Source organism: Psittacula echo (genome assembly GCF_963264785.1).
Source record: "Psittacula echo genome assembly, chromosome: 5".
Lineage (NCBI taxonomy): Eukaryota > Metazoa > Chordata > Aves > Psittaciformes > Psittacidae > Psittacula > Psittacula echo.
In genome coordinates this window covers 54,062,964-54,090,183 of record NC_137739.1, presented here as the reverse complement: position 1 = coordinate 54,090,183, position 27,220 = coordinate 54,062,964, and the positions used below count along the sequence as shown (strand labels likewise).

General features: G+C 51.3%; 2 protein-coding genes across 4 annotated transcripts in view; both read left to right on the top strand.

The window, feature by feature from the left end:
• The window catches only part of SPTLC2 (serine palmitoyltransferase long chain base subunit 2), an 87,831-nt gene extending 81,306 nt beyond the window's left edge, over positions 1 to 6,525 (top strand). For all 3 annotated transcript variants that reach the window (XM_080617787.1, XM_080617789.1, XM_080617788.1), the window contains one exon: positions 177 to 6,525. In XM_080617787.1, the coding sequence (XP_080473913.1) occupies positions 177 to 296 (120 nt within the window). In that variant the 3' untranslated portion in view covers positions 297 to 6,525. The remainder of the gene's footprint in view (positions 1 to 176) is intronic.
• Positions 6,526 to 8,371: 1,846 nt separating this feature from the next.
• On the top strand, positions 8,372 to 26,198 carry ISM2 (isthmin 2; the record flags this gene model as incomplete). The annotated part of the gene is made up of 6 exons (XM_080619144.1): positions 8,372 to 8,509; positions 22,568 to 22,828; positions 23,318 to 23,690; positions 24,516 to 24,656; positions 25,152 to 25,229; positions 25,681 to 26,198. The coding sequence occupies 6 exons, from the start codon at positions 8,372 to 8,374 to the stop codon at positions 26,196 to 26,198; spliced, it is 1,509 nt and encodes a 502-aa protein (XP_080475270.1).
• Between the last annotated feature and the right edge of the window lie 1,022 nt (positions 26,199 to 27,220).

The window sequence follows — 27,220 nt, the reverse complement described above, 5'->3', positions numbered from 1 at the left end:
CTGAATGCTAAAATCAAAACCAAGTCCTAGGCACCTCTGAAGCTACAAACTTCCAGCACAGTGAAGTCTTGCTTATGTAAAATGGCTGTCGAGTAATCTGCAGGCATGCAAAAATGAAGATCTGCTGATAACTTGCATCTGTCTCCTCTGCTGATCTACTGTGGTCTTTTTCTCAGGCTTTAAAAGAAATTGATGAAGTTGGGGATCTTTTGCAACTGAAATATTCCCGTCACCGTTTGGTACCTCTCTTGGACCGACCGTTTGACGAGACAACATATGAAGAAACAGAAGACTGAACTCCCTCCATGTGTCTTGGTGGGAGGGACACACCCTGTGGGACACTCCATGGCACACAGGACACAGCATCCATGAACACATTTAAGACTGCTTAGCATAGAAGACATTTCCTCACAATACTGAAGTGGCCACGTCAGCTCTAAATGGCATTTTGTAAATAGGGAGAGGAGAAAAAAGGCTTTGATTCCTGTGTCTTCAGGGTCTGGCCCTAGAGGTGCTCAGCTTCAATTTTTCTTGTTGCTTTTTTTATTTATTTGTCTCAATGAATTCACAGCAACCCGAGCTGGCTGTGGCTGATCAGCTCAGACTTTGTATGCCCCATTAGCCTCGCAAATGCTGGCTGAGATGTTGTGAGCATGTGTGACGCTGGCATGGCAGCATTTCCAGTGTCACTGCTAGGTGCCTGACCTTCCCAGTAAGGAGTAAGCTGACCTGTCTGTTCTTGGAGTCTTCCTAAAGAAACTCTTAATTGCTAACTTTGACATATTTAACAAGATGGATAATCAACCAAAGTTGCTTTTTCTTTTGCAGTTACTTGTGTTTAAAACATAAATTTAGCCTTTTTAAAATAAATGTATTGTTGACATGTCACTGACAGGACCATTGTTCCCAAACATTATTTAGTTTTGTGAGCTACAGGCAGAAGGACTTTTGGGACTCTAGCTTCTTTTCCTTCCCAGTATGGATGCCAGATTGTCTCCTGGTTTTGACACTAATTGTCCTCTTGATACAGGGTAAGTGATGGAAAGGGGATTTTTGTTTTGTTTGGGTTTTTGTTTTTAGATGGGCTGTGTTTTGTCTTCTGACATACTACTGTTTAAAAAAGAAAAAAAGAGAGGTAGTTCCAATGTGTGTTGCTTTCTCATCTTCAGATTAATTTCTCTTGCTTTAGAATTATCATACAATCATGAACAAGTCACTGCTAAGTTCTAAAAGGGTGCTCTTGGAATTAAGTAAAACATAGCAAGACTTGTGCTTCTGAAGACCAGCACCCCTCAAAAAGCAGGCCTATAAAATGGATGACTATTAGGAGAGCCACTTAATGCAGACCTATGAAAGACTAATTGCTACCCTTTTTCTAATTCACCATTTCTTGTCATATATGAGGTGTTCTTCATTGATCTTGTTGCTGAAGGCTTTTATGCAAAGAATTTAAACAGCTTGGATCTTATAATGCATTACATTTTGGCTAGGCAACAAGTTTTGGCAGCTGCATGTCTGTGTGTAGGCCTTCCCTGAAGAGAGAATGTCCTCACGATTGCATGTAGTTTGACATCTTTTGCATTTCTTTTAACTGTGAGATCAAATTAATCTTTGCTGAGCTGGTTGCTGTTTGGAATCTTTTATTTGCAAGTTCCACGATGTCTTATTGTGAGTTTAAATTAGACACCTTTGCTCTAGCACACCTTAGAGATGGTCTGCTGCTTAGTCATTGCATCTTTTATTCTTTCAGTGAACAGAATGGATCATTGAAGAGGTACCAAAAATTTTATAACAGTAGTCAGTTGCAGTATAGTTTGTTTCTGTATTTTATACTTTGGACTTGTGGGGTTTCTGCAGAGATAGTAAAACTTCAACATTGTGTCGATAGGGTTGAGCCAGCTCTTCAGTTTGGGTTAGCAAGATGCTTTAAGTTCTTCTGTGTTCACTCTGCAACTAGCAGGGTTGGTCATTAGAACCAAGCAGTTCTGCAGATACATACATCTGGTGATTTCAAGCAGAATTGGCTTCTACTTTATAGAATAGCTATCTTCATGTGTTTATAGATCTTGTTCCATTTTAATGTAATGGAACTTCAAAATTCTGATTATTTTTACCATTGCATTTTAGAAATCCAATTTGAGAAAAACTAAAATTGACTGTTTGAAAATTGGTCCAGATAACTGTTTTTGTCATAGTTCACTAATGTTGATTTACTCACCACCTGGAGCATAGCATAGTGCATATGTGCATAGTTCAAGAAGCCTGTAACCTGTATATGCAATTTTGATAGCTATGGAGTAGTCTCATTTGTTCAGCCACAGAGTGAGTAAACTGCAATTGCACAGGCTTACTTTCTCACCTGCGTTCTGCCCAGCACTAGCTCTAACATTCCAGCAGATGATCTGCTGCTTTCTGACTTCAAGAAGCTTTACCTCAAAGAATTGCTGCTTCTTTTTCTGAATTACAGTAGGGGACAAGAGGAGGTTAGTGCAGGAAGCCCTAACTTCAGCCCTGATCCTGTTGACTTGATCATGGAACGGTTTCAGACTGGACAAAACACACAAACTTGAAGGCATAGCCATGGGTCAGTAGGGAGCTGGCTTGAGCATTCCTAGATGTACAGCATGCTTGTGTCTGTGTAGTCAAGTCAATTTGAAAACTGTGATGTACTGAGTTACAAGTTTTGCAAGTCTTGAGTCTTAATCTTTTCTTTGGGATTCAGTTGTATGGCAGCTTGTATTTAGAAGGGAGAAAAACTGCTGCATAGATCTCAGTAATTTAGGTAACTCCTGCATAACACTTCTGAAATTGTCAGTGTTTTAAAACTACCAATCCTCACTGGGATTTCAGTTGCACTTGTTGAGGCAACTGTGTTCATGCTAAACTTCTGCCATTCAGTATCTTTCTGTTATATCATGCTGTCTGCATATGACTCTGAATTCTGCATTGCAAAGACATTTCAGTAATCATTCAGGCAGTCATTAGCATTTGCAAACTGCTTGGTTACATTTCAGCTGTGCCGTATCTTTTTTGGGAAGCAACCCCACCCCTCAGGAGGCCTTTTATTCACAGGAACCTGTTTTGCCAAAGTCTGGTACCTGTTGGAACTGCTTCTGAAAAAGAGAGAAGTCCAAGATTTTGCACTTTTAAGCCAGTAATTCACTGAGTGTGAAAGCCAGGAAAATCTTTTCACGTCTACTAAAAAGCTCTGCTCCCACAACAGAAGGAACAGACCACTACTGGTTTGTACTAGGCAAACCTACAGCATGAATGCTATCACGGTATGTGTAGGATGGATTGCTGCTTTGATATTTATGTACTGACCAGAAATCTGTTTCCTTTTTGTGCTGGCAGTAGAAGTGAATGAAAGAACCAATCTTGAGAGATCACAAAGGAAGAAAAGCTGCTTAAGAAATAGAGTTCAGTCCCTGCCAACTGTTCTGAGACATTCTAATTGAAAGTGACTCCTGGTATTTCTTAAGGGATGCAAAATTCAAAAGAAAATGAAGGCTGCTTTTGAACAAAGGATTTTGCTCTGTACAGTATATTGGCTAAACTTATGAATATATAATAGTTACCTTCCCAGTACCTCTCTGAAGAACTTAGCAGGCAAGACTTTGCTTCTGCTGAGCGAAGAGTTTAGAACCATTGTAGTTTTCAAGGCTGATGGCCATGTGCTTTTTCTCTTAAGAAAACTGAGAAGCTCCTATTACTGAGCATTAACAGAGTGAGAGATCTGCTTCTTGTTAGAAACTGGCCTTCCCAAGTGGACCTTTGTCTTAAGGAGCCTGATTCATAATTTTGGTTTTAGTTTTTGACAGAGAATAAACCAAATCTTGTGTTAAGGTTTTCATGGCTTTTATTATTACACAAGACACAAACTTTTGTACAGTATGTGTATATGGTATAATTAAACTCTTTGTTTAGTTACTATATTATTTTCCCCTTCTAAGTAGCATCCTTAAAGAGCTGTTCTAGTTCTGTAGTTACTGGTATAGCATACTTCTGCTTTAGGCAAAGACTCAGGAGTGAACTGACCGAACATCTTACTGTAATGAAGTCATTCAGTGAAGGAATTGTGTCATGCATCATGATCTTGCTGTTTTCTCTAAGAGTGCAGAAGTGGTGCCCACTGTCAGAGTAGGAACCCGCCTTCACACAAGCAGTAAAGGGAAGTATGCCCATGAAATCAGTGACACAGCCCAGTGCTCTGTGGATGAAGGACCAGTACAGCAGAGATGGAGAAAAGGGGCAGTCAGTCATTCCTTATTCTCAGCTGTAGAGGGATCTTTCATGTGTACTTGAACAAATGTCCCTAAGACAGGAATGCGGCTTTCAGCGCCCAAAGGGACACTTCTCTAAAGCTTTTCCACACCAAGTAAATACTGTTTCTCCTTCTATGCAAATTTTAATTTCTTTACTTTTGAAAAGTATTTAGCTTACAGTTGTTTGCTCGTCCAGAAGCCATGTTATCCATTCAGGCAGATCATAGGAGAGGCTGGAGAAAAACCATGAGCATGAGCTTCTCCATTCCACCTAGGAGAACACCTCACAGCATTAGATCTGGAGCGCTATGCATGAGCTCCCTTGCTGCATCACAGAGAAGGAAACTTGTGGAGGTTTATCCCAATATACAATGCTCAGTCAAAATTTATACAGTTTATATGTACAGTTCATGTATATTATTTTTACAGTTTATCCTCTGCCTGTGAAAGTGTCAAGCATGCTGGGATCTATGTGGGTGGCACCTTCTGCACAGAGATCTGAGGTACCTGTGGTCTGTTCTGTTCCAACACGAGTGAAGCGCTGAGCTGTCTGGGAATAATTCCTAGTATGACCCCTCAGCAGGGTCTGGTGCTGGACCACTGTTTTGGAAAAGCATCAGTCATTTGATCTGTGTAACTTGAACATGGTTTTGAAAGAAAGAAAGGAAAAAAAAACCCTCAGATGCCATAGTGATGACTTGTATTCCCGTAGCATCCCCAGCTTTGCAGTTGTTCACCTGTTTAAGGATTTGGATGTGAAGCTAGAGCACAACCATGAAGTGCTTGTGTGAAATATTGTGCTTTATTTTTCACTAAAAAGTGTTTGGTGCAGACATTGGAGCTGTTGAGTTTGCATCTCCAAAAGGGGTTGGGTGAAGGAGATGATGACTGTGGTATGCATTGAAGGCCTAAAACTGTGACTCTTGGTATGAAGAATTTAGATTAAAACTGACCTTGAAGAATGCAGTGGATTTTAACCCATGGAAGAATACTCTGTGCTTTTAGTTAAGCAATATGTACTGCTGTTTTCTTGGAGAGAGAGGTTCAACTCAATTTGTGTTTGATCCTAGCAGCTGTTTTAAGGAGCAGAAGAGGTGTCTGTATGTGAAGGCCAAAAGCAGTGCAGCTGTCTGTACTGCTGTTCTGTGTTAGCGAGCATTGGTAACTTGTTTCTGGGCTGCTCAAAGTGGGAGGATTATGGAGAGGGTCAGGAACTTCAGAAGCAGTGGCAGCTAGCAGATTGATTTCCTCAACAGTCGGGAACAGGTCTCTTGACTTGAATATGCCACGGGTTGGTGCTGTTCCAAAAAATACCCCTGGTGAAGTGAAACGTGCACCACACCGTCTGTCTGAGTGCTGTAAAGCTTTCCTCTTTCGCCAAATCTCATCCTGTTCAGGCGGTATTTCGGCTACCCCCTAACGGTGTATTACGCTAACTGCATCTCCAGTCTTCCGATGCTATAACTTGCAGACCAGTTTGAGAGATGACAGGAACGTTGGAGCCTGAGGCTTTAGGCTAGCAGCCCCAAAGCCAATGGTGGCCCACATTTCCACAAGCCCCTGGGCAGAATTACCAAGTCACAGCACTTTGTCTCAAATTGCACTGTATTCTTATGCCTCTGTATTGCTATAATGTACATATATATCGGATTTTTTTTGTAGATAAGACATTTTAGATAAAATTTTTAAATGGGCTCCCCAAAAAATATTTTATGCCAGATGTCTAATTTTTTTTACACTTGGGATTAGCATGAAGTTGGATGCTCTGTGGGCAGGGAAAAGATAAATGGATGGTACATTGGCTTTAAAAAGGTAACAATGCATGTTAAAAAATTAAAAAAATGGAGAAAAAACTGCTTGGGAAAAAAAAAATCCATTCAAATCTATTCTATGTTCTGCATAATAAAGACTTTAAAAAAAATAAAAGCTGTATTGTGATTTTTTTTTTTTAATGCTAATGAGGCTTTTCCCCTGTTGGGGAGACCAAACCCTTCCCCCTTCCTACCCCATCCCTGGACACACACATCGCCTCAAAAAAAGCCACCCAGCACACAAATTTCAGAGTTTGATGCTGGAATTGCTGAGCAAACCTGTAGCCTGTTTGAGAGCTCAAACTAATCAGTGTCCCCACTCCAGCGCCAGGAAGCCTTGCACGTGTGGTGGATGCTCAGCTGTTCCTTACCAGTCATACAGTGACAGCCCTGTGTGATGCACGGTCTGGAGAAGCTGATTCTGCTGTGGAGAGACAACTCTGCAGAGGTTCTGCTGGTCCTGAGGTCTTGCCCACCTGCGGTCCCTGCTGGCCGTGTGATGCTGGCTCCACTCAGAAGTCAGGCTGCCACCCTTGGGTGCTTGCTGCTAGTGTGGGGCTGCTATCAGCCGTCATGCTGCTGCTGAGATGTTTTAAAGGCTTCTTGATGCATCTCACATGGTATTCTTGACCTCACATCTGTCCTGCAGTCTGTGCCTGGTTTTAAACATTTCCTTTCGTTCAGGTTGTGTAAACCAGATGTCGGTAATCAAAAAGGAGGTGTGGGTCCTGTTTTCGCCTGTGAGTGCACAAATCGGCCCAGGTGCTTTGCAGGGTCGTGCTCAGGCTGCTGTAGAATGCCGGACTTAGGGTTTCTGTGCTAGGTGTCCCTTTCTCGGGGCCGTGCCAGCACCGGCACTTCTCCTCAGTGGGCTCCAAAACCTCCTTTCAGTGTCTTTCCCTAATAATGCCTTCATGATAATTTCGCTCACAGGCTGATGGATGCCTGTGGAGATCCTGGAAAAGCAGCTTTCCAGACCCCAGGTACCCAGCCGCATCGTATTGCTAGCGGGCTCTGGGGGCTAGGAAAGATGCTGCCGGCGCAGGAGAGAGCAGATCAAAGAACCAGGGCTTGTTTTGAGTGATGGAATCTTCCTCTCGCAGCGCGGGAACAGCCGGAGCGTTCACCGGGGAGCACAGAGCCCCGCTTTTGCCCTCAGTCCCTGCGCTGAGCCCGCGGCCCCGCTCGTTAGAGGAGAGTGCAGGGTCTGGCCTTACCGAGCACGATCCGGCTCCGCGCCCCAAAGCTTTCCTCCCGGGGGCGCGGCTGGAGGCTTTGAGCGTCCGCTGCGGCTGAGTCCCGCGGCCGGCTCCCGCCCCTCCGTCCAGGGCGCTTCCATCCTCCCCCGCCTCCCGCGGCCGGCCCGGAGCCCGCGGCCGCCCCGCCCCGCCTCGCCTCGCCGGGAGGGCGCTGCCCCGGCGCTGCGGCAGGGCTCCCCCGGAGGGCAGCGCCCGGTGCCGCGGGACTTGTGCAAGGCCGGCGCCGCCGAGGCGAACCGCCGCCCGGCAGCGGAACAAAGAGCCGCGGGCCGGGCCGGGCCGGCCCCGCCGGAGGGGCAGCGCCGCGCGGGGTACCGCCGGGCAGCGGCGATGGGTAGGGGCCTCCGGGGCCATGCGGCTGCCGGGAGGGGAGGAGCGGCCGGCTGCGCCCGGAGGGGGCAGCGCCCGGAGGGAGCGGGGGGAGGTCTGGCAGCGCCGACAGCCCCCGAGCGAGGCAGGGGCGCGCCAGGGCCGGCTGCCGCGCCGCTCGCCCGAGGGGGGCTTGACCGCGCTCCTTGCGAAAAGGAGCCTCTCCCCGGCGAGCGGCCGCGGCCCGCCCGCCCGGCGGTGCCTGAAGAGCCGCGGCAGCCCCGGGGAGTGACTTGGCGGGGGGAGGAGAAGAGGAGGAAAAGAAATCAGATTGCCGAAGGGATTAGGAAGGGGGGTGGGGAGGCGAAGCCCTTTTCTCCCCCCTCCCTCTCCGCACACACTTGTGAAGCTTTTCAGAGTTATCCTTCAGCATCAGTGGCACCGGCGGGCGAGCCCGGGGAAGCAGCGACACTGAAACGTGCTCGGCAATCTGCAAGCGAGATCACAGGGAGCAGAGCGGCCCTGCCCGGCGGACGCTGCCCCGTCCGCACCCGCCGGGGTTGCGCTTCCCGGCGGCTATAGTTAATATACATTAATGTTTTTCTGAGTTTTCCCTTCTTCTCTTGCTTTCCCGAGCAAGGAAGGAAGGGGCTTGCAGCCTTGCGGGAGGGCGTGCTGCCGGGCCGCCTGCCCTGGGCGGGCAAAGAGGGGCGAGAGGGAGGGAGAGATGCCGCTGATTAGAGGGAAAGTCGTGCTCATCCTCGGCTTCGTCTTTCTGACAACTTTCCTGGCTGCGGTGAGAGGGCTGCCCGTGAAGAAGCAGCGCAGCAACAGCCCGAAGGAGAGGAGCTCCAAGCTGGCGGAGGTAAGGCAGCCTTTGGGGAAGGATGGAGAGCCGGGGGGTTCAGGGCCGAGCCCTTCGCAGCCCTACCAGTGCCCGGACTGCTGAGGGGGGGAAGCAGCCCGCCAGGGCGGTCATCGGGGCTCTTTCGGGGCCGGTTGTGCATCTCCGAAGGGACCATCCAACACGTGTCCCGCGGCCAGGCCGCCCGGAGCCCCGGGTGGAAGAGCAGCAGCAGGAGGAGCCGCAGGGGGAAGCAGAGCTCCGTGCATCTCCTCTGCTGGTCTGGCTCTTCACTCGCTGAGGAGCAGAGCCCTTTCCTGGCCCCCGGGACTGTCGGGTAGCCCCAGGTCCGCACTGAGGCTGCAGGAAAGGGGCTGGTTTAGGTGCTTTGAGGTGGGGGCCGAGCGCCGAGACCCAGCGCTCGGGAGGATCCGTTGCCTCCAGGGGGCAACATCCCCCGGAACAGAGCGGGGTCCAGCCGCAACCCGACCTGCGGCAGCATCAGTGGCGTTGGTGGCTTGCCAGGAACTCCAAAACTCCGCTACTACAAAAAGAAGACGTGACGGATTTCAGCCGCCGTCTGCCCTTCCCGCTGGGACGACCCAGGGGCAGATTCCAGAATGGTCATACTCTGCTCTCATCTCCGCAGCCTGTGCCCCGTCCAGCATCCCGGGCAGGCGGCCTCGGCACCCCCCTAAGCTGGAGAGGAGGTCCTGGGGCTGCACCTCTTGCCCCTCTGAGAGCCGGATCCGGCCAGCACTGGCATCGTGGAAGGGAAAACTTCAGCGGGAAGTGGGGAACTGGGAACCAACTGGTTGGAGCTATTGGGGTTGACAGGAAGGGGATGGGGAAGAAGCAAACTACCAGGAGGGCAGGAAGAAGGGTTTGGATAAGAAAGACAGACAGCTGAACAGTTAAAGCAAGTTATTTACACCTTGACGCTGTTCTCTTGAGAAAAAGTGGCTTAGGTGGCAGAGCTGTGTTTAAAAAATACAGTTTTGAAGAATGCTACTGCTAGAAGTGGGTGAAAGGGCTAAGTAGGAAAAGTGGCAATAGGAGGAGGTAGAGCAGGATGGGGTAAGAGAAGCTCAGCCCTTGTTGATGATACACAGCAGTGTGGGGAGCAGCAGGTTTGATCTGCAGTGTTCCTTACACTGGCAAAGGAGGTGCTGAGCGATGGCAGTATACCTTACTGCTAGTTATTGCAAAACCATGGTGCTCGTCTCAGGGGAATCATGCTGGTGCTGTACTTTGCTTGTAAGACTTCAAGCACAGACATAGTTGCCAGTTCACTTGCCAGGCAAATGCCAGGCGGAGTGTGCTCAGGCTCCAGCAGCAGAGAGAGTAGGGGTTTAAGGTGGAAATCCAGGAAAATATTGCAGCCCTGTGGCAGGGGGCATAGGACAAGGACAAACTGCATATTAGGAAGCTGTGCAGGTCCCCACCACAGGACCCTGCAGCACAATCTCAGGCTCCTTTTTATCTGACGTCTGAAATACCTCGGGAAGCAGGGCAAGCTGCTGTCGGTCCCAGTTTGTGAGTGGCTGTGAATGGGGAGCGTTGTGTGGCCGGCCAAAGATCACATACGGCACTCACAGCACAGCCTCTGTCCCCAGGACTTTTGCTTCTTGCAGAAATACAGGCACACAAGAAGTTTATAGGCAGAGATTTGAGGGTGGAGGTGAGGAGGAAGATGAAGAATGGATTCCTCAGGGGAATGGTATATTGAAAAATGTGGGATCTGACCATGATGTGAATGGCATGGAATAAGGGGTGGATACTGTCCTGGGTTCAGCAGTAGCAGTCATTTTTCTCCTTCTGAGTAGCTGGTGCAGCGCTGTGGTTTTGACTTTTGGTCTGGGAACAACTCCGATAACACCAATGTTTTTAGTTGTTGCTCAGTGATGTTTACTGTGACCAAGGACTTTGTGAGTCTCAAGCTCTGCCAGGGAGGAGGGGAAGCCGGGAGGAAGCAAAGACAGGACACCTGACCCAAACTAGCCAAGGAGGTATTCCATACCACAGCACGTCATGCCCAGGATGTAAACTCGGGGCAGTTACCCAGAAGGGCTGGACCACTACTCGGGTAGGGCTGGGTATCGGTCAGCGAGTGGTGAGCAGTTGTATTCTCTTCCCTTGTTATTTCTCTTATCATTATTATTATTGGTGGCAGCAGCAGTGATTTGTGTTATACCTTAGTTACTGGACTGTTCTTATCTCAGCTCGTGGGAGTTATTCTTTTGATTCTTTTGTTGGTGCTCCTTAGCACACCTTGTATCCCTCCAGGTACCAGCTTCACACTCTGCACAGCAGGGAGAAAGCAGTAGGTTTTGGCATGTGTCTTCTGACTGTGTTAGGAGGAAATCCTGATTTCTGGTGCCTGTGGGGGAGAATCTGGAGCAGACATGCCTGGTGTTTGAACTAGAGCAGGGAGCAGAAGCGCAGCAGTATGGTGGTTAGAAAAAAATCCAGAGTGATTTTGGGTCATAGGCGCAGATGGTTCCTGTTGCAGCGCTGATACATCCTGTCTCTATGGCAGCAGGGCAGCCGCAGCTGGAGTATTGGTTACGCTATGGGTAATGCCCTACAGATGTGGGTAGAATGAAGGGGACCAGGAGGAGAAAAATAGAAATGACAGAGCAGATAGACAATCAAAACCATTAAACAGTTACAAAACTTGGCCTTATTTTATTTTAACATCTTTATACAAAGTAAACATTTTCCCTTGGTTTAGGAGTGAATGGGAACTTTTATAATTTGTGCTGAGTCTCAGAGTTGCACTTCTATACTAAAATAATCTAGAAAAATTAAATCCATTCAGGTTTTCAGTAAATTTTGGGGTTTGGAAGTCTTCTAATTGCAGGAGGGATGGAGAGAACACGTGCTTTATCTTTGGGCGATAGCCTTATCGGTACGTCCCAAAGTCCTGTGCCTCAGTCAGGATCCGCTGCTTCCAGTCATTAATTACCAAAGGAGACAGCATTTGCATTTACATTTTCTCAGCCTTGATACTGTGTAGAAAAGCTTTGCCTGAGTTACACCAAACCCAGCATAAGCAACAGATGTAGCGAGAATGTTTTCTATTTCTTCAGCCCAATTGACTGGAAGTTGAAACGCTTTCTTTGCAAACTGTGACTTAAATCTAACGACAGAAGATACCTGCTCATTTGGAGGCTTGTTCGTGCTGTTAGGGAAGGCAGGTGGGCTCCAAAGCGGGAGGCAGGTGCACAGCAGGGGGTTTAGAAGCACTTTTGTGGGACAGATGCATCTCACTCTGATGTGGGCAGAAATGTGCAGGTCCAAGCACTGATCCATGCCAGTGGCTCTTCAGATTTGGGTAACTGAATACTTGGTAAAGTTTGTGTCCCTTGTGGAGATGAGAGACAGCTCATCACATTGCTTAATGGTCTGTTTATTTTTGATGTCAGGGGGTTTAAACGCAAAAAATGTTTTGATAAACTTGCTGGACTTCAAAATATTGGCTTTGAGAATCGTTAATAAATATTTGGGTTCTTTCCAACTGATACCAGCCTGTTCCAGTACTCTCTTAATAAATAGAAAATAGCCAACATTCTAACACACTAGAAATGTAAACATTAGAAGTTATTAGATCTGTGTCAACCGATACAACCACTTCAATACCTATGCATAGAAATAATAGTACTGGCAGTAACAGCGATGGGGTGTTGGTAGGCAACATCCCAGTGGTGATGGGACACGGCAGAGGTATGCAGCAGCATGCTATAGAGGGTCCAAGCTGCCCAGCCCAGCGACTGTGGGCTCGGTGGCAGGAGGGAGCTGCTCCAAGAGCAAGGGCAGCAAGCAACCTGAGGCACCCTGGATTGTTACTGCAGGGCTGGGACAGGGGCAGGGTGAGACTCCAGGCTGGAGCTTGCTGTTGGAGTTCCCCTGGTCTGAGTCTTCAAGCAAAGCAAATCTGGTGTCTGTGATAGGTGATAATAGAAAGCAACAAAAGAATACCAAAGGGCTGCAGTTGGCTGCAAATCAGTGGGTTTGTACAGCACCTGGTATGAGAGGCTCCCGCGCTCTGAGAAAGAAGGAAATGAGCAACAACAGTGTGTATTTTTTACTGATTACCTCAGGCAGCCAGAGTAGCGATGGGAAACTATGCTCAAAACTGAAGGTCTCCACCAAGATGTTTTCCTTGCTGATTAAAAGCCATCGGTAGCAGTCTTGATTTAAATCCACCTGTCCCGTGTATAGGGAGCCTGAGAGCAGAGGAGTGCTTAGAAATATAATGTATAGCAGTCACAAGATGCCTGACTGGAGATACCAGCAAGTGCAGAGTAAAGGAGCCCCAAGGTGACGTGGAGTGGCTGTAGTAGGTAAAAAGCATTAAATGGAAATATCAACAGGGCTTGAGTGGAGTTTGTCAGGAGATTGCAAGCTGGGGGAGCCCTGTTATTTGGGAGCCCTAACGTAGCCTACGCATGCTGCCCGGGGAGACCACTGGGGCTACCGCGGGGGAGAACACGGGTGTTCGGAGCCTCCCGTGTGCTTTCCCTGGGGCTGTCTCGCAGTGCTGTGTGTCTCCAGCGTGTGTTGCCACCCGTGTGTGCCAGCCCTGCGTGGGGCACCCGGACCTGTCCGGCCAGGACCTGCGGCTGTGTCAGTAGCAGAGTCATTTTGCCTGCGGATGTGCTTTTTACCTTTTCATTTCTTCAGCAATTAAGCGTTCTTGTCCCTGGCTTTGTCCTTGGCGGAGGTCGGATTTGTGGGTACAAAACGTGCACTGAAGCATCCTTCCGCTCTGAAAGGGGCTCTTTGTGCGCAGGGAGGTACTTCGCCCTTTGTAGCAAATTTCCTTTTGAGAAGTGCCAAATTATCTTAGTCAACACAGTTGAAAACCCTCCCGCCCTGGGGCTCAGGCAGGAGCAGAAACAAAAGGGAGCCGGGTGTAGGGAAGCTGCCCGACGAGGGGGCTTCTTCCTTTTTCACAGCACAAATAGGTCTGCTGTGCTCCCATTGTTACAATCAAAGGAGTTCCTGTAAAAGGCACATGTAAGGGGTAGAGATTAGGCATAAATCGCCCTACAGGGCATTGCTCAGCCCTCTCTCTGGGTTCCCAAAAGTGTCCAGCTCTTGCAGACCTTCTTAAAGACAGGCAGGTGAGGACTTATCCTGCCTTCAGTCGCTGTCCCTCCAAGCCCAGCGAGGTGGTGCAGGGAGTGTGCTGGGAATTAATTCCTGCTTTCCTCTTGTCACTGTTTTAGGGGTACAGAGTACAAACCAGGGATCTTCTGTTTTATATAGTACCAGTACAAAACTTGGAATAATCCCCAAAACAGGATGCCTGGACACTTCCCATAGGGAAGCCTGACACTCCGAGATGCAGTCACAACAGCAAGGTGGCCCGTGCCATCCAGCTCCTCCAAAGCCAATGCTGCAAACAAGAGGCTCAGTTTTTGTATAAAACACCAGAGCTCAAAGCCAAGAAGCAGGGAAGAGACTGCAGCCGTGTTTCTGTGTGCAAACGTTTCCATTTGAGACAGGAGCTTGCCAAAGTGTGAGGACTATTTTTTTCTCTGGTAGACCATTTTTGCAGGGAACATTCATTGGGCTGTTGGATGCTTTTATGTGGCCACTTGTAAAAGTCCACCCGCATGGTATTGCTTCCAAGCAGCTCGGTTTCTGCACATTCCCTCTGTGTAGTAACTTCTTTGAGAAGCTGTTGTGAAATATGCTTCATCTTGGTACTTACGAGATGTGAGACCTGCCTCTGAGTCTCAGGTGGCTCTTGGTGTGAAGGGCACTGACACCTCCTGGGCTGCAGCTTGGTTTAGTCTCCAGGGGAAGGATACAGCTTCAAAGGGGACAAAATGCAGTAAATTGCTTGCCTTCTGCTGGTCCTCAGTGCTGCTGGACAGGCTCAAGGTGGGGACCTGGCTGCAGATGGCCAGGAAGCACTCATGCATGCAGGGTGGCAAGGCATGGCTTTATCTTGGATTAGGAGCTGCTGGTTAGCCCAGTCATTCAGGGCCTTATCTAGCACACAGGACTTGAGTGTGAGACAGGGCTGGGAATGTCTTCCCAGTCAAGGAAGCCTCTGTCATGCAGGGTACAGTGAAAGGCTGGTGCATGGCATGGATTTGGTGCCCTTCAGGTGAGCTGTCCTCCATCCGAGCTCCAGCAGCCTGAGCCTGTGTACGAGCCAGCCAACCCTGGCTCTTTCCTGGCAGCTGAGCCCCAAGGCACTCACCAATCAAGGGGATAGTACCTGTGGGGTGGCCAGGGCCTGCCCTGTCTTCCCCTGTGTCTTCTAGCAGGCTAGGGGTCAGGGGGATGCTGGTGTTGGTCTGGCCCCTTCAGTTTCTGCACTTGCTTTGCTATATCTTGGGTTTTTTCCTTTTGCATTTTTGCCTGGGCTACGGTAGGGAAGGAAGCAGCAGCTGGAGCAGTCAGAGGGTTACAGTGTGCAGGCTAACAAATGTGGATCATTAGCTGGAACAAGTTAATGGTTACTGAAGCACATGGGGTTCAGAGCCGGAACAAGTTAACAGCAACTCAGCCTGATGCATTAAGAGCTTACACATATTACAGCTCAACTGTGTTAACAGAAAACATGTGCCTTAGCAGGAGCTTTTTCCAGAGAGCACCAGCGGGTATGGATGTGTGTCTGTTCACTTCCCTGGGGGACCGCTCTGTGCAGTCCCTGCGGGGCCCTGCTCCCATACCTGTGCTGTACTCTTATCTGAGCAGCACCCAGCTGGCCTGGTTGCAGCAGAGGTCTTGGGTACTTTCCTCCTCAGGTAAGGCTGCCTTGCCTCCTGCTGGGCGCCTCACAGCATGCACCACCCATCAAGGGCTGGCCCTTGGACCTATGCACTTGGGCAGGGTCTCTGGTGTGAGCACAGCCCTGGCTGCTGCACAGGGACATGTCAGAGGTGTGAACCGGAAACCCCAGTTTCTCCACTGCAGGGTCTGTGCAGCTCATCCATGCGGGAGGCAGGGCAGCCCCTCCTGGGGTGGGTGGGGAGGAGAAACTGAGCTGTGGTGGGCTTTCCAGAGAGCCTTCTCCGAGTACGACATGGCAGACCTGCACCTATTCCTGGCCTTGCCACGGGCTGCCTGAGAGACCTGCGGTAGGTCATTTTCTTTGTCTGCAAAATGGGGGCTTACAGCATTTGTCTCAGTATCAAAGAGGGAGAAGATATTTACGGTAGAGAAGCACCTGTGTGTGACACTGAGGAGTGCAACAGCCAGGCATGGTGAGAGGCTCCTACTTGTGCTCCTTGCATCACAAGCGACCTGGGGAGTTGTCTGAGGGTGCGACAGGCAAGTTACTCATCAGCACACCTGCAGGAGAGCTGGCTGCGGTGAGAGGGGCCAGGCTGTGCCAACCGGGATGTACGGTGAGGAGCACTCACAGCAGCCTGGCCAGCTGCTCTGTTCTTGGTCTTGCACAAAGTCAGCTATGCCATGCCCTTGCTCCTCATGGTGCTGTGTGCTGCTGCTTCTCCGGGCTGTGGTTTCTTCTGCTCCAGGGCTGGCTCTGCCTTGGGGGCAACTGAGTCACCCGCTTTAAGAAAGGTTTTGAGATCACAGTTATCACAGTTGTGAGACATGACAATAAATGAGAGATGAGGAAGCCTTTGATGCTGCTTCCTGCAGCTCTCTACTCAAGACAGTTGGAATGAAGCTGGTTATAAGAGAGAGTGATTCCACATGATCTAAAGTGTTTTGATAACTGCATGAAAATTATAACCATGAGGGTGTAATAATTACCTGCACAGCCACAGTTCGCTGCCAGCTCCTTCTGGTCTGCCATAAACAGCATCTGCCCACACAAGCATGATAACCGAGTGCCTTGTCTGTTCCACCAGCATTTGCAGAGCTCCCTAAAACCTAAAGGGAGATGCTTCAGTCTTTATTTGAAGAAAAAAGAAAAAAGCAAAACCAGCACTCGGGTGTGAGCTCATCCTGAGGCAGTGTCATGGTTTAACCCTAGCCAGCAGCAGGTTCAAGCCTCACACAGCTACTCACTCCCTCCCTGAGGTGGGATGGGAGATACAATTGGAAGATAAAAAGTAAGAAAACTCATGGGTTGAGGTCAAGACAGTTCAATAGGTAAAGCAAAAGCCATGTGTGCAAGCAAAGCACAAGGAATTCATTCACTGCTTCCCATGGGGAGACGGGAGTTCAGCCATCTCCAGGAAGGTAGGACTCCATCATGCCTAATGGTTACTTGCAAAGACAAATGCCAGCACTCTGAACGTTCCTTCTTCCTCCTCCTTCCCACAGCTTTAAAGCTGAGCATAATGCCATATGGTATGCGATATCCCTCTGTTCAGTTGGGGTCAGCTGTCCCTGCTGTGTCCCCTCCCAGCTCCTTGTGCACCCCCAGCCTGCTCACTGGTGGGGTGGTGTGAGAGGCAGAAACACTGTGTAAGCACTGCTCAGCAATAACCAAAACATCCCTCTGTTATCAGCACTGTTTTCAGCACAAATCCAAAACACAGTCCCATAGCAGCTGTGAAGAAAATTAAGTCTATCCCAATCAGAGCCAGCAAAGGTAGACCAGTGAGCAGAGGAGCTCATGGTCCTGCTCTTGTGCCATAGCTCCTTTCAGGCAGGAATGTAACTGAGGGCAGAAGATGAGGGAGGCAGCTGGAGGTGTCCACTGCCTTAAATTACCTCTGGCAGATCTTCCGTAGCTCACCTGTCAAAGCCCTGTGTGATGGCTCCCGCTAAACCACCTGCCTATAAGTATAAAGGTGTTGTGTCTGATCGTTGGGATCGTGGCTCAGGAGGTCTTGAAGACAGGAACAGGGACTGGGTGGCGTCTGTACCTTTCCCATTGCTTCCTGGGCACCCACCCAGCTCTTAACACCTGTAGGAGCACTCTGTGCCTTGGCACAGTTCTGGAGGATCCATTAAGCACATGATGAGTTGATGAATAGCAGAGGTGTCTTGCCTGATGTGCATCCACTGAGTTTTCCATCTGGCTGAAACACTGTGCTGGTAGATGGGTTATGAGCTGGGAGGATCAAACTACAGCCCTCCAGAGGCTACAGTGGTCTCAGCTGGCTGGGCTTAAAAAGCCCTTTGAGTAGTGTTTGTGGTGGGGTCATCAAGGAGAGAGCATGGCCAGCACTATGGGAGGGAGGCAGAGTGGCACGCTGCATTTGTTCCTGTCGATTACACTTCAATCTTCCTTTGTTTTAAAGAGACAACAGCGTTACCTGTTAGCACTCGGAAAACCTCCACTTTCTCCCATCCCACCAGCAAAACTGTCCTGAGCCCTTCTGCAAACTACGCTCCAGAGCTCCCCACACACAGGCTGGCCTTCCCCCTGAAGTAACTGACCAGAATCCTTCTGCTTCCATGGCTTTATAATAAAACCCTGCGCTGGAAGTTGCTCCTGCCCAATTTCAGTCCAAAGGTAGATTTTGTTGGAAAGCTTTCTCCAGATCTTCACAGGTTATTTAGGTGAATATGGAAGGAAAAGTTTTATGGTAGATAAAAGAAAAAATGTTCTGGTTTCTATTCTGTTCTTGGCTAATTCATAAGTGGGTGAGTTTGCAACAAACTGCAGGACAGATGTTAAAATAGTGATGGAGAGAGCTTGGGGGAAGGAGTAGGAATACACTTGTGTAGACTCAGCTCTATTCAGGAAAAGATCAGTAGTTCTTCTGGTGGGTTCTCATTTCAGTACAGTGTGGCAGAACTATTCAAAGGAAACTTAACACAAGTAGTAATAATTAAGCAACAAAACCCCCCGTTCCTTATAATTATAGACCAGTGTGATACCAGCCCTTAGCAAATACGTCATTTTCCTCACTGCAAGCCCAAAGCAGAGCCTGACTGTTGTCTCTGATCTGACTCCCCTGCTTACAGGTTTCTTTTGTTCAAGCTGAACAAGTTTACGTGCTCACTAATTGGCTCAGAATAGGTGTGAGTGGAAGTTGCATTCTCGGAGCTTGCCTTGTGCAGGGACTCCCTTGTGCTGATACACAGGCTGATGCACAGGCTCCAGCAATGCTTTGCTCCCGGGGAGTTATCTCAAGTGTACTTGGCTTGGGTTTATCCCCATGATGAAGAGCAGCTGTGCTCCGCAATGTATGTAGTTACAGAGAGCACTGCCAGTGGGTTCAGTGGCAACCTGTGCCTACAGAGGAACGTGCTGGAGGGACAAATACTTGTGGTTGTGGTGGCAGCACAGTGGTGTCTCTGGTTGCCAAAGGGCAGTATAGCACAGGGACTATTATGTCAATGTTTTCAGGTTTTAAACTGCTGTAGGATCTGAGATGTCACGTCTCTAATCATTTTTACGTAACAGCTGCAGCACATGAACATGGGTCATTTGCTTTTCTTAACTCAGGTTTAGTTCAGGGTGTTAGAGAAGTTTGTAGCAAAATTGCAGATTTTAAGGCCAGAAGAAATCATTAGATCGTTGAATTTCCTCCCTAGCACAGATGCAGTGCATATGTGTTGAGCCCAATGACATGGGTTTGACTGTCTCCACTAGAGATATTGCCACTTTCCTTGTTAGCTTGTTCCTGTGGTTAATCACCTACGGTGTTAAAAGCACAGTCCTTATTCCTCAGTTGAATTTGTCTGGCTTTGACTCGGATGTGTTGGTTCGTATTATGTGTTTCTGTTCTGGATTAGAGGGTCTCTGGTGCCAGATGGATTACTGCCTTAAAGAACTAGGAAATCAAGTCATTGCTTTTTCTTTTTAACATGACAAATTGAATTGTACAAGTCTGTCACTAGAAAAGTCTTTCCGTCCCTTGAAACGGTTTTGCAGCTGCTCTCTTTGCCGTCTTCAGATTTACAAGCAATTTTAATGGAGACATATGGACTAGAAATCAGCCTTTAGTCTCTAGAGAAATTATATGTGTCCTTTCCACACACCTTCTCCACACACCTTGTCACCCATCTTGTCTACAAGGTAGGCACAACACTGAGGTGAATTACTGACAAGCTCGTTCCCCTTTCTTATATCTTTGCTGAGTTTGTGCCCCAAGGTCCTACACTGACCCCCTGCACAGTCTCCACTACAGTGGGGAGAGCCTGGATTATGTGGGAAGAGCTCCTGTGCTGGCAGGGAGGTGGTTGTGATCCTGCATATAGCCTTCAGTCTAAACATGCTTTTCACAAACAGAAAGTACATGCTCTTTCCTGAGTGCTGCCCCAGAGTTTCTCCTGGATTTCTGCCCTGGAAACCCTTATTCCCAGCCAGGTAGGATATCCCAGGTGTGTGCAGGAGGAGCTGCGGCAATTCCCCCTCCAGCTTTGTCCTTTGCTTGGTGCTGCTGGTTGCAGCAGAAGGCTGGAGCTCAGCTGTGAGATATTATGACTTCTCATCACTATGCAGTCGGCTTCTATGGTGTGGTGGCAAGTGTCCTTCGCCGGTGTCAGAAGGAGAAGGGAGCTGCTTCGACCAGCTCTGCAGTGGTTTGCAGCCTTTCTCCTGAGCTCCATGAAGAGTAGGGGAGTAGAGTTTTCACTCTTCCCTTAGCTGAAGCACTGCAGTGGCTTAGCTCCAGGCTAAATGGCTTTATCCAGCTGTTCCCGAAGCAGGGTGGAGGAGAGGGTGACAGGAGCATGACCCTTGAGGGCAGCTGCCTGTGTGGCTTGGCAGGAGCCCCTTGGTTACACAGAGAAGGTACATCTGTCTCTCAGGATCACGGTACCACGGATGCACTGACCCAGAGGGAACACTGGGCCTCCTTGGACATCTCTAAAATCCATGACTTGATAATCACTTAGGTCAGGCACTGAGCAGGACTGTGCTTTCGAGGGACATCTTCTGATGCAGGGACAAATTTTAACCCAGCAATGCCCCTGAGCGCTGCACACGTTAACAGGAGGGAAGCGTTGGGTGCTACGGTTCAGTGACAGTCGCTGAAGGACTTTGGGCCATCCAGGTCAGACACCCTCAGGAGTCTGTTCTGGGAGCTCTGTTCACCCAGTGACAGTCCTGCAGCCAGTTCCCCTGGGGCAGTTTTACATTTTCCCTGTGGGAACAGTACTCTGAATTTCTTGAGCTTGTTTGGGCGTAAAATCTGAATTAGGCACCGAGTGCAAGTTTGGAGACTTGGAGTCTGTTCCTGGCTGGCTTGCTCTGATGTCCTTGCGTGAGCTTGGATCCTGTTGCTAGAGGAGACCTTGCTTTCCATGTGTATTAAATTGGGGTTGTCTGTGAAATGAGCTTACTCAGCCCCGACAAGCTCATTACAGATCAGGCAGGAGTGCCAGCCTCACAGGGCTGTTGGCAGCCCCTTGTGCTTGGCTTGTGCTGGGCACACGCAGCTGGCAGCAAACCCAGCACTGGCGGGTGCTGTTGTACAGCCAGAACTGGGACACAGCGAGGTTTGCCTGCTTGCCCCCCTTACTGCTTCTGCTCTGCCTGGGCTCCTCCTTTTCCCTCCCAGGGAGTTCCTGGGCACAAGAGGAGACCTGGCAAGGGGCTGAAGCACCAGGACACAGGCTGGAGAAGAGCATCGTTCCATGGGTCCTTCCCAAAACTGCCGCGGCTTAGATGGGGGCAGAGAAAGCTGGTAGGGGAAGGTGCAAGCAGAGGATCTGTCTGTGCCCACATTTGCTGCCAGCAGTGCCACGGGAGAGGGGTGAGCTCCTCGGCTAGCGAATGGGGTGAGCCCAAAGGCTGGGCAGCACATGTTCCCTTCTTCCCACAGCCCTCTCTCCTTCGGGCCCATCTGGTGAAGTCTGTCGCTGGCCCTTCCCCGCGCCCAGCCTGCTCTGGGCAGCAGCCAAGCGACCAGCAGCGTCCCTGCTGCTCTTTTCCCTCCCCCGGGAACTGGGGGACCGCGGGCTTTGATGTGTGGGCACAGGACTTGGGGACAGGCTGTGTGCGCTCATGAGAGCCTGGCCAGGCTCCAGCTGCCTTTGAAGTGCTCCAGTGATCAGGATGAAAGGGAGGGGAGTCCTTCCCCAAGCCATCTGGCTCTAATTGCAGGTAGAAATGCCTCTCCGCGTCCCCCGGGGGGGGGGGGGGGGGGGGGGGGGGGCACGCCGCTCTCTGCCGCTCTCTTCGTTAATCCCGCGGCTCTCGGCTGGGCTGGCGCGAAGGGCGAGAGCTCGGGAACAAAAGGGGGTTTCAGCCGGGCAGCCAGAAATAGGCGACTTGTGGGGGGTTCGGACACCTCCGCTCGCAGCCCCGGGCTGCTGGGCCCCGCAGGCCTGGCTGGGGATGGCCCGTGCCGCCGGGGGGTTGCCAGTTGTTCCCATCTCCGGTTTCTCGGGCTCACTGGAGCCTGCTGGCCCTTTGACTCGCGCTTTCTCATGCCAGTGCGGCGGGCGCGGAGACGAGGAACGTGGGAACTCGTCGCGGCCCCGCCGCTTGGCAGGGTGTGCTGTTCGCTTCCCTGCGCCGCCGGCCGGCTGGAGCGGCTTGCCCTGGCCAGGTTCCGTGCCTGCTCCTCCCGGGGTAGGGCTGACTGTGAAGCACCGTGTGCCACTGCAGTGTTAGAGCTATTGGCACCACTGGCAAGTACGTTGTCTCGTCCTGTTTGGCCAGGTTGTGTCTACCATCTATATCTATCTTTCCCCTCTTTGGGCAGCATCTGAAATCTCAATTAAACCTGTGTTGCATAAAGTTGTCTGCCCTAATACTGTCACCACAGAGCAATTTATTTATGTGTGGTTTCCTCCCTTGTCATAAAGCCCTTGTTATAAACTTTTTATATAAACATATAAAATTATTAATCATGAGCTCTGGTAGCCCTGTGACCAGAGGCAGCCTTTGCTGTTACCCATCTCCAGGGGCAAAGAACTAGTAAAAAAGTGAGAGTGGGGAGTGGAAAGGCAGGCGAGACGGGCAATGGGGCAGCAGCGGTGGGCAGAGGGGGTGGTCACGGGGATGAGAAGTCTGAGTATATCTGTAGGTTGCTCAGGTGCAATGGGGCCAAGCCCTGGCACAGTGCAGGCCACTGGGTATTAATTAACATGTTCATCGCTGCCCTGATGCTGCAATAAGATGGAGTGAAGGAGCCGTTTAGTGCAAGAGACCAGGCTCCCTTTGCTGGGCAGTGGTTTGCTCCCTGCACAGCCACCCTCAGGAGATGTTCTCACCACCTCTTCCCTCTCCAGGTCTCTGCCTCATCCGGCCCCCGTTCGGCAGGGGAGGAGGAGCTGTCACCATCAGGCAAGGCGCGGGGCCTGAGGCGTAGCGGGCAGGCTGGCCTGCGGCGGCACAGGCGCCGAGGGGCCGTTCAGCAGCCTGCCAGGAGCCCGGTGGTGCCACAGCCCAGCGGCGCTGGCCAGGACGAGAACCTGCCTTTCATGCTGGACCTGCAGAGCTTGCCAGGGCTGGCCAACGTGGACCTGAGTGCCCAGAATCCCAACATCCAGGTAGGGAGCAGGTCTGCATGGGCAGTGAGGGGATGCGGGCCAGCACTGCCTGTCCTCCCCAGCCTCGTTTGGTTCCCTAAGAGGAGGAAACATCTCTTAGGTGGAGTCCGTGTGGCCACGGCCATCTGTCTTCTTGGTGTCTACCAGGTGCAAATAGCTGGCACAGACAGGGTGCTTGCCACAGAAATTTGGTCATGGCATCTTCCCTGTTCCTACAGCCCCTCTCTGGAGGCAAATGCTCCTACAAATGCTCCTACAAGGGTGACTTATCAATTTCTGATGGTGGTGTTGGTCTCTGTGGGTGACCACCAGCCACCCCTAACCCCTACTGCTCTGCCCCTGCTTCAGTCCCTTCCTCTTGTGCTCATTGTGTAGTCCTGTACCCCAAAGCATCTCTGGCCTCTCAGGCTGGGAACCAGTACATGGGCTGGGAGGTCCATCTCAGTGCTGTGCCTTAGCTCACTGCCCTGCCTCGTATCTGGCCTCCAGGTGACCATCGAAGTGGTGGATGATCCTCAGGCTGAGATGGAGATGGACTTGTTGAAGGAGACAAGTAATGACTGGTCCCTGACGTCCCCTGAGTGGTTGTCTCACAAGGACCTCTTCTGGCCTCTTTTCTGGGAATACACTGACCCCACTGAGGAGGAAGAGGAGGAGGAAGAAGAGGATGAGGAGGAGGAAGAGGAGGAGGAAGGGGATGACAACCTGGATGTAGGGGACAGGGAGGAGGAAGAGGAGGAGGAAGAGGAAGATTACACAGCAGAGTATGAGGAGGAATCAATGCTCAGTGGAGTGGGAGGTGACTGGGACCAGCAGTGGCCCAGGCAGAAGAACTGGATCTTTAAGGACAAATATAATTACGGTGAGTCCTCTTGGGTGCCTGCAGCTGCCCTGCAAATGAGCACTGCCCTGCCTTGCTGCAGAGGAAGCAGCACTGCACTGCAGATCACAGCACACTGGTGCTCAGCTCCTACAAAAAAATAAGCAAGCATGCCAAGGAGTAAGGCCGGCACCCAGCTGAGGCTGCCGGCAGTCAGACACACCAGCATCCCAGCGGGAATTGTCCTTGCATGTAATCAGACTGGAACCTGGATTTTAGCAAAGGCATGTTCAGATGAGAAATACCATGTAAATGTTTAATGGCAAGTGCTGGTGCCATTATCTCTGTCCCTGGTGTGATACCAGTGCCAGAAGCCTTTACCACAGACCTGGGCATACTCAGGAGAGGAGCTGCAGAGAGCTAGATGGCAGGTGCTGCTGGGCAGACAGGCCAGGGCACCACAGCACATCCCTCCTGCAGCTTCCCGACCATAAGGACAAAACCAGTCAACCTTTGCTAACACATTGATGCTTCAGCATCATGGTCAGTGCATCAGGCAGGTTTGGTGGGGATGGGAATGGGCAGTGCTGCCTGTCTGGGTCAGTATGACTAGGAGCAAAGCTGTAAGAACAAGAACCTTTGCTTGGGAGCTGCTTCCCTGTGGCCGACAGCAAGGACAGGATTGGCCCTTGGCACCACGTGGCCAGGCACCTCCATGTGCCCTGGGCAGCGCTAGGCCTGCATCTCTGTAAAGGATGTCCCAGGGACAGGGCAGAGCTGAGGGAGTTCCTGGGTGGCTGCTGGCTCCCCTCCTGCTGAGGCTGTGCTGGGATCCACCGCTCTCTGCCTTTCCCCTGTTGTGCACAGACTATGAAGATGAGGAGGAGTGGAGCCCGTGGTCCCCTTGCAGCATCACCTGTGGCAGTGGCAACCAGAAGAGGACCCGGTCCTGTGGCTATGCCTGCACAGCAACGGAGTCAAGGACCTGCGACCTGCCACACTGCCCTGGTGAGCCCTTGGCAATACCAGTGCTTGGGCACTGACCGATCCCAGTGTGGGCTGGTCTCCTGCCACTGCAGGTTGGGCATTGCTCATGCTGCAAGAGCTAGTTATGTTTAATGTGGTCTGGGCTAATGACCACAGAGGTTTGTTTCCATAATGAAGCTCTAATGAGGCTTTTACCTGATGCCCAAGGGTGGTAGAGCTGAGTTCCAGCTTGGTGTGCAACTCCTTGCACCTCTCTCACACTGAAAGCTTAAAATGCTCTCCTGAGCAAATGAGCTCCTGATGGAGCTGGCTCTGTCCACTGGGTTTTGTATAACCTTGGGTGGGTCTGTCCTGCAAGTCTTGCTGCTGGTCCACCCTTCCAGGCAGAGAGTCAAAGCATTGGTTGGAGAGGGAGTTGGAAGATGGATGGTGTTTGGTGCCCTTATGGAGGGAAAAAACCCCATCACTCCTCCTGGTGTTCACCCTGACACTTTGGTTTGTTTTTCCTTTCTCAAGGAGCAGACGGAGAAATGGTCTTTCCCACAAAGGAGACGCCTTTCAAAAGCGACAACACCACAGAGCTCCTCAACTCAGGTCAGCTTCTGTCTCCGCCTTGCTCTGGGGACTTCAGTGCCAGACCTCATGGGGACTGGCTGGTGGGGAGGGCTCTGCCAAGGGCTGGCGCATTTGGTGTCCAGACCTAAGTCACCCAAACCTCTGCCACAGCAGGCTTTGGCAGTCATGCAGGCAAACTCAGTTCCTCCCACAGCCCTGGTACAACACGGTCCTGCTTTACCGTGCAGTGGCTGAGGCCAGCCTGCCACATGCCCTCTCCCCTGAGGGGATACTGCCAGCCCAGCCCTGTGACAGGCAGGTCTGCCCCAGCATGAAACCTCTTCCACCCTGTTAGTGCCTCAGGGATTGAGCCTGGCTCCAGCTTGTGCTGGGAGCCTGCTGCTCCTGCCTGGAGGTGCTCGCAAGGCCATGGGCAAATGGCAGCTGGGTAAAGTGTGGGTGCCCTCACACTTTGGTGTCCTCCCCCCAGAGGTGGACAGCTGTGAGAAGTGGCTGAACTGCAAGAGCGACTTCCTCACCAAGTACCTGAGCAAGGTGCTGACGGACCTGCCCAGCTGCCCCTGCTCCTACCCACTGGAGGCTGTCTACAGTGCCGTTAACCTGCGGGATGAGCAGCAGGGCAGGAGCTTCCGATGGCGGGATGCCAGCGGCCCCAAGGAGCGCCTGGACATCTACAAGCCCACAGCACGCTTCTGCCTGCGCTCCATGCTCTCCCTTGACAGCACCACCCTGGCTGCCCAGCACTGCTGCTACGATGAGCACACCCGCCTCATCACCCGCGGCAAGGGGGCCGGCGTCCCGAACCTCATCAGCACCGAGTTCTCCCCGGAGCTGCACTACAAGGTGGACATGCTGCCCTGGATCCTCTGCAAGGGTGACTGGAGCCGCTACCACACCGTCCGGCCCCCCAACAACGGGCAGCGGTGTGCTGACAACCCCACCGAGGAGGAGTACCTCTCTCAGCTGCAGGAGGCCAAGGAGTATTAGCCGCAGCCATGTCAGAGCAGCCACGGCTGCTGCCGGCTCCCACCCCAGCGCAGCCTGGTGAAGCCCTGGCCCTGCCCAGGGGCACCTCACTGTCGCTGGGCAGCGCAGGGAGGATGCAGCGTCTTCCCGTTCCCCAGAGGGGTGCCTTGGCCCTCCTTGGATTTGCAAGGGTGCCAGAGGTTATGATGGTGTGATCACTGCCATGCCACATGGGGTGGTCCTGCACCCTGGGATGCCTGGTCTGGCGCACAGGGAGCTAGCTGCAGGGAATGGGAAGTGTAAAGGGAATTGGGGGCTGTTCCCATCTGCTTTTGTTCTCTACAGTCTTTCAATGCAAGCTGAAAGCTGAGCATCCTCAGGGTGAAATGGCCTCAGTTCCTGCTGGCTTCATGCTGCATCTGAGGAGCTGGGCTGCTGCTGGCAGAGCCGCCTGCTCTTCCCTATGCGCCTGCCCTAGCACATGCGGGTCTACTTCTGAAACTGGGGGTGGGTCCTCTAGGGAGGGACAGGGCTGTCCCAGCCATGCACAGAGTGCAGGCGCCCATCTCCTCGGGTTTTTCATGCACAGTTGGGAAGGAGCAGGGTTTCATGGGTCCAGAGGGTGTGTGGAGCAGGATGAGACTGGCCATCTGGGCTTCCTTGGCAAGGTTGCTTTGCCACTGTGGTTTGGGTTGCAAAAGGGAACACTGCCTGCCAAAGCCAGACACGTGTGGAGCTCAGAGGAGGTCAGCATGGGGGAACACCACCTGTGTGCATTTCAGCCCCTCTGCCTTAGTGCTTAGGGGAGCAGGGGAGCAGCACCCATGCAAGTCCCACCATCAGCCTGCCCTGGCAGCCCCACAGTGGGTTTCAGTGCTCGAGAGTACACGTGACACTGCCCAGCAGAATATCCTGTGTTTCCAACCCACAGCCGTGCTGGGGGCAGGAGGCAGCTCAGCTGCCATTCCTGCTGCTACTGGAGAGCAGCAAAAAGCACTAAGACAAGTTCTCAATGGGGATAGCAACAAATCAGGCACTGCTGG